This window comes from Vicia villosa, unplaced genomic scaffold (assembly GCF_029867415.1).
Source record: "Vicia villosa cultivar HV-30 ecotype Madison, WI unplaced genomic scaffold, Vvil1.0 ctg.000860F_1_1, whole genome shotgun sequence".
NCBI lineage: Eukaryota > Viridiplantae > Streptophyta > Magnoliopsida > Fabales > Fabaceae > Vicia > Vicia villosa.
In genome coordinates, this window is record NW_026705389.1 from 339,853 (window position 1) to 346,983 (window position 7,131).

The following is a 7,131-nucleotide window of genomic DNA, read 5'->3' on the forward strand; positions in this document are numbered from 1 at the left end:
ATGGAACTATTAGTTAATGATGTTTTAAAAAAAAAAAATTGTTACAATGAACTGGATTGTTTAACTTCCCTTTGATTTTATTTTCTTAAAAAAATTGATTATATTTTTCATCAACTATTTTATATAAAGAGTGTTTAAATTCAAACTCATTAAGAATCAAAATCACAAATCAATAAAAAAATTTAAAAATATTATACAAAATTAAATATTATTGAAGGTCCTATTGTTCAGATTGATTTTTGAATTAATTTTTAAAAATCAAACCTATAATTTGATTTAATTCAAATACCTGCAGTTTTATTCAATTATTGAATTATTTGAAAAACACTAATTTGGTTCATTAGTTATTTGAAATAGTCCAAGAGCTTATATGTGTCATAGTGAATCTAAACCAATGCCTTCAAAAAAAATTATTACTAGTAGTGTAAAACGAACTTATTTCAGAGTGTTAAATGGTTATTATTAGTTATTGGTTAGCAAATAAAGAGTAAATATTATACAATGTGCATAACAAATCATGAATATATTAAAGTATTGATATTTGAATTCTTCACTTTATTCTCTACTCATTTTAAAGGAGTCAAATATCCTTTAAAACTACTAGAAAAATAATTGAAAAGAATTATATACCATATGTTGTCTTAAATGTAACAGATTTATACAAATAAGCTATCAAACAGTACAATAATTTTTCCAAATAATGTATGAATGAATGATTTCCAACAACATCAAACTACTGCAGCCTGATCAGAGATAAGCTGTACAATCTGATCATGTAACTTGCCGTTGGTAGCAAGGATGCCGCCTTGGGGGAATATGCTCCGCCGGCTAGTTTCATCTGCTGCAAGATCCATTTCTGTGCCTTCCCAGTCACTTACCTGATCAAATTTACATATTATCCATGAAACTATTTTTAAATTATTTTTTTTTGCTAGGGTTAGATTTCATCGGCCTGTTCTCATGTATGATCGTGATCAGTAATATGCAATTCTAAAAAAACTATTGAAGTAAAAGGTTCAAATTGAAGACAATACACCATATTACAATGGCATGTTACAATGTTATCATGTAGAAAAACTCGTACCTTTCCACCTGCCTCGTGAACGCAGAGCATGCCAACAGCATGGTCCCAAGCCTGCAAAAGAACCGAATTAAAAGAAGGAAAAAAAGTATATTCATCCAATTAGAAAGTAAAATTGATAGCTACTACCATGATAGTCTTCTCTTTTTTACGTTGAATGAAAACGGATGCTCTACCAGACGCCACCATGAAATGCTTGATTAAACTACATTGATCACCAACGATGTTCGTGTCAAGAAAGAAGGAAATGCAAGGAAGAAAGATGAAAAATCTATATAGTAGAAAACCTATACTCGTAATAATTCTTTCGTACCTTCCACAACATACCACCAGGAGAAGAACTTGGTTGCTCCCTACATCATTTGCATTGCTTGTTGCATCAAGGGTAGCAGACAATGGCAGAAAATCCCACGTTTGACTATCTATAAGACAAAAGCGTGATTTAGGTAACATGTTAAACCCATCAACAAAACATCTGGTCCATACAGCAGATGATTCGGGCTTGCTATTCAACGTTTTGGTCCACGTTCCATGGCCTTTATGAGCAATCATCATAATTCCTGATCGAGGAAGAGCTTCGCTATCCTCCTCCACCTCAGCAGGGGCTTTTCCAGATACGCCCTCTTGCCAGTTAGGGCAGCCCATAATACCAATTTGAGTCTCTCCTTCAACCACAAGAGCCAAACCCACCTGTAGTTTTTGGAAATCTCTAGGAGAATATTAGTGTTTAGTGTCAGAATACAATCGAATGTAGTTGTAATTGTAATTGTGTCTAACAACTGTAGAATGTTTAGCTTGTGCTAATGTAAAATAAAACTATAGTGCGCACACGCGCTTACACACGCACATGCGCGCTGTATTATAAACATTCCTCAAGAGGAAAAGGCATCATAACCCCTAAGCACTAATGCATTATTATAGGCAAATGTTACTCTATAAACTGCAATGGAAAGATGTTCTAGATGGAAGCGTTAGAAAATGTCTATGTTGTATACAAATATATGAAATAAATCTAAAAAGTATCAATAGAAACTTGAAGCAGTCTTCTTTATAACTTACCACATATAATGCTGAGTTATCTTTCAAAAATCCACGAGTTCCATCAATTGGATCGAGCAACTGTATTTAATCAACAGAATTAATAGAAGTTTTGTAAGGAATAAAACAAACAGAAGTCAATGCATGAATTCTTGATATAAACCTACAAATAGACAAGGCCCCAGGGGCTTATAGACATCAAATAGTAGAAATATATAATTTTCACAAAACAAAAAGGACATGTAATCACTACCATTTGCTTATCTCTGATAGATGGCGGGATTCGAGAGAAATTGAGAATCTCTAATCATATTTTCATTCTGAATGGTTTGTGAGTTTACAAATAATATTCATATATGAACTCAGCAGAAAGACTTAAAAGAAAGTAGTATAGGCTTATATTTTGATGCATCCATGAACATGCAAGTTGGCTTAATTGTCATATGAACATGGCATGCGTAGGTGATTAGTATGCACTTATATATTTGATAGACACTCCATATAAAGTCTAAGATGCATGATCATATTGAAAGTCATTTGGATCATAAAGTGTGTAAACCAAAATGCCTAAAGTTCTGTCAAAGATGCCTGAACTGATTCAAGCATTAAGGAGTCAGTTTCTACTAAAGAATCAATCCGTGTCTTCAAGGAATCGATTCATAGAAGTGTTTTGTTTACGATTCATGTGCATGGAAAGGCATGTTAGTAGAGTTTTTCATTGTTCTTGATCAAATAAAATCTAGAGATCATTAGCTCTCTATGACTCCCTCCAATATTAAAAGGATTTTGAAAAGGGAAAAGATTTGAAACAATTAGATAACCCCCTATTCACCCTCCCCCTCTAGGGTTCATACCGACTTTGAGACTATAAGAACCAACAAGGGTGACTGTGACTTGAACTACTAAACATCCTGAATTAGTCATGAAGACTACAACATTGAAGTTTAGTCAATGGCTTTATTAGAACATCTGCAATGTGATCTGGGCTTGTATGTGAGACACTAGTGAAAGTTCAGCGCCATTTATCAAACAATGATATTCAGCACCGTCCATGAGTACAAAATTGAGCCGTGTCAGTCAAAGCACAGAGCTACTATACTGAGACTGCTGGGGTTCAGAAGCGTTAGCAGACAGCAAGGGAGGAAGCAGTACGAGAAGCATTCTGATTTACTCACATATGCTGCAGATATGGTTGAAATGCAAATGTGTGAGCCCAGCATTATTAGTGAGTGGTGACACCCAGATGAGAAGACTGTAGGCCTAGGATTCTAGGTTGCTGTTGCAGAAGAGGTGGGGCAGCTAAAATTGAGGCTGCTGCTTATAATCTGGATTTGAATGAATGATGGCTTAAAGAGGCAGCGTTGCCAAATTTGTAACAAAATTGGCACTGAACCACACCACAACATCCTCTAGCCCCAGACCTGCAAATTCTGCCACTTATTCACCCACAAAAAAATGTCTAAATGAACCGCCAAAATAGGATTGAAACTGAGATTGAGAGGGTTGAGTGCGTAGTTGCACAGAATCAAAGGAGTGAGTAACATGAATAATGAATTTTAGGAGAGGAATCTGATGTGATTCTATTGAACTTGGAACCAAAAGCGAAGTTACGTTGTTCCTTAAAGAAGCTTGATTGTACTTAATTGGCTTTAGTACCAAAAGCAGTGCCTCAGTATTCTCTATGTCATAGAGGTCAACCTTGTATGACACTCTTCATGCAGTCCTTCTAGAATCACATCCATTTGTTTTTGAAGAGAAACTAGTCCATCAATGAAGATTAGAATATCAACAAGTCCTGTGATTCTGATTAAAACTCTGAGATGTGATTGACTTCTTTTCTTGGTAATGCACAAATCAATTTGCAGCTGACTTGCTATGGCTTTAGTACAATCAGTGGGCATTGTAACCAAGACAGTCGAAGTTGATCCTGACCCTTTCAGGCTGTATAAGCCACAGTTCCCCTTCCAGTATCACAGACCGCTTCAGTGAGAAACCCAGGAGAAGTGTTGGATTGACCTCAAATATGTAAAGACAATTTGAAACGGAAGTCAATGGAGCGGGAACTGAGGTCATTGAAGAAAGAAAAGAATGTGCAGTAGTGCAACTCCAAGGCATAAATTGCGCCAGCGGGCACGAATCGAGTGGAAAAAATCCACACCGGTTGTGGCGAAGAAGCAAAAGGCCATGTTGGCAGAGGCTAATAATAGAAGCCATGATTATGGTCAAAAGCAAGCACTGACTACCATGATAAAAGCTTAAGCTTGAGAGAAATCAAGAATCTCTAGCCTTATTTTTATTCCTTATGTTTGGGAGTTTAAATTAGAATTTGTATATGATGTCAAGCTTTTCTTGTTTGCTACACCAGGAATTAACAGGACAGTAACTTCAAACTATCTGCACTAATTACTAAATAGAAACCATGTTAGAGTCTAGCAATATTCTAGAGATTCCACAGAAAGCCTGCACGTACAGACACATGCAATGTAATGCTCTACCGATCTCCAAGAATGAAATATGAACAAATTTTTCATGCAACACGGAAAATGGAGCTATGATTCAAATTTCTAAAAAGCCATACTGCATCACTTTATAGCATTTAATTAAACTGCTTAATATGCCCACCCAATATGTGGCTGGCTTTGGTCCAAATACAAAAGCATCCTTGCCTCCTCTATCAATTGCGTTGAGTACATCGTCCTGCGTCAATGTTTTAGAAGTGGAGCTAACTTCAGCACTTACTGCCTCAAACACGGTACCCGCCAAATTTCTCGATCGCACGAAAGCAGAGTCCTCCTCAGCCACCAATGGAATAGAAGGGAACAACTTACTTAACTCTGTTTTGAATAAGATAAAATAGAAAACCAAACTTTTCAATCCCAAGGAAAGAACAACAGCTTCTGATAAATCATATTCAAGGCTATAAGCTAACTGTAATAATAGCTTAATTAACATAACCATAAACCAATAATATAAGTAAACTATACTGACACCATACTAATATTTGTGCTTTTAGATGAATTACATTGGCAAAAAGTTAATGTGTAACCAATCTCCAATGGCATTTCCAAAGTTCCACGTAGTTTTTCTCTTGCAAATCTTGTTCATCACATTTTGTTATACTCCTAGATAGAGCTACTTAGGCAGAATCACTATTGACCTATGAAGCACGGACTCCTACACAAACACCGAGACACGACACGGACACTGGCACTCCGACACTGATAATGTAAAACGAATAGGACACCAACACCGCTACATATACGATAGTATTTGAGTTTCATTTATCCATCTATTATTTAAAGAGTTAAAAATATTCTAATCAAAATCAAAATTAATGTATTTAATTCTTCATTGATAACATTGCTTCAGTACATGTTTAACCTTCTTATGAAACACTTTTCTGAATATCCAGCACGTGTTGTACGAGCATCAAATGAATGTCGGATATGAATGTCTGACACTGATTCAAAGAGTGTCGAATCAAATAAAAAGCCATTTTTGGGACAATTGTCCGACATTTCTTACCCTTGTCTGACTTTTCCAACACGTGTCATACGAGTGTCATACAAGTGTCGGATACCGATGCGTATCAGACACTGCAACACGCCTACTCATAGAAGTTGTGCTTAATATCTATTGACAGTGTTAATTCAAATTCACTATAACACATTGATTTCATTCATAAACATATATAAGACGAAAAAGAATTCAGAAACAGCTTCAACTATTTTACATTTGAGATGAAATTAATACCTAAACTTATGAGAGCCTGAACTCCAAAATCAGCCACAGTCACTGGAGTCTGATCAATTTTCTCAACAATCTTCCCCTCAGTAGAGAACAAAGACGATTTCACCTACACATTGAGTACAATACAACATTATTCTTCGAACTCGAAGAAACAAAAAAAGATGTACACAAAAAAAAAAAATCAAACAAAAATTGGGGAAAGAAGATTCATTACCTGAACACATAAACGGCAAGCACTGTGAACAACATCAATGGCAGCTTCAAGTTCTTTGTGATACTTCGCATTTTCCTTCGGAAATGGAAGGTTTGCCCTAAAGGAATGAATAACGAATGAAAATTGGAATGAGTAGTGAGAGGAAATGGAAGAGTTTGATTTCGAGAAGAATGAGTGAAGGGAAGAAACCTTATGCTGAAGCGCCGGGTGGTGAAGCTGCGGCTTCGAGTGCCGTCGCCGTGGGAAAAACGGACGGCGGAGACGTGAGAAGAGCGCAGGATATCCATGGAAAATGCCATCAGCGCTTTACGTGCGTTGAAGAAGATAGAAAGAGCTTATAGTTTATCCTTCATATTTTATTCTTTTTATCGATTATAGTTTATTTTTCATATTTTATTCTTTTTATAGATTATAGTTTATTTTTCATTTTTTATTATTTTTATATCTTTATTTAAATATAAAATAATTTTTATTTATTGTGATTGCATGCTTTCGGAGTCGTGATTGTTATAGGTGTTGAAAGAATGAAAGACATGGAAGTTTGTAATAGATGAATGGACTAAAGTTAGTTTTACCTCATAAATAACTTTCCTTTTATAGTAAGTTAAATTCAAAATTTAGTTAGAAAATCTTCTATTTTAGTAAAGTTGTTATTTTCAAGTTTGTTTAGAAAATCTCCGATAATTTAGAGGTTTATATTTTGTTTTTGGTCATTTAATTTATATTAAAATTGATTCCTAGAATAAATAAAATATTTGATTTCAGTCCTTACATCACTAATATTAAAGCAAATATTTTATATATTATGATTTGTACTAGAATTAGAATTTTGATTAGTTTGTGAAGATGAACTCCTAATATGGTGATATCGATCTCCGACACTGCAGCACGAGGGTGCATCTACAAGATTTAACACTCCAACATCCAAATCAGCTATAGAGTTCAAAATGAGTGAAGTGTAAGTCTGAAAATAGTGTGTATCTTGTCTCATACGTTTGTTAGATAAAAGATAGTGTGTATGATGGATAACTTTATTGGGCTTTAAGGT

The 7,131-nt window shown here is 35.0% G+C and overlaps 1 protein-coding gene across 1 annotated transcript; it reads right to left on the reverse strand.

The window, feature by feature from the left end:
• Nucleotides 1-494: 494 nt before the first annotated feature.
• On the reverse strand, nt 495-6,442 carry LOC131631755 (putative PAP-specific phosphatase, mitochondrial). Its single transcript, XM_058902519.1, has 9 exons — nt 6,273-6,442; nt 6,084-6,180; nt 5,873-5,975; nt 4,742-4,953; nt 2,141-2,200; nt 1,395-1,771; nt 1,211-1,286; nt 1,085-1,135; nt 495-878 (listed from the first exon to the last, which is right to left on the reverse strand). The coding sequence occupies exons 1-9, from the start codon at nt 6,380-6,382 to the stop codon at nt 729-731; spliced, it is 1,236 nt and encodes a 411-aa protein (XP_058758502.1). The 5' UTR covers nt 6,383-6,442; the 3' UTR covers nt 495-728.
• Between the last annotated feature and the right edge of the window lie 689 nt (nt 6,443-7,131).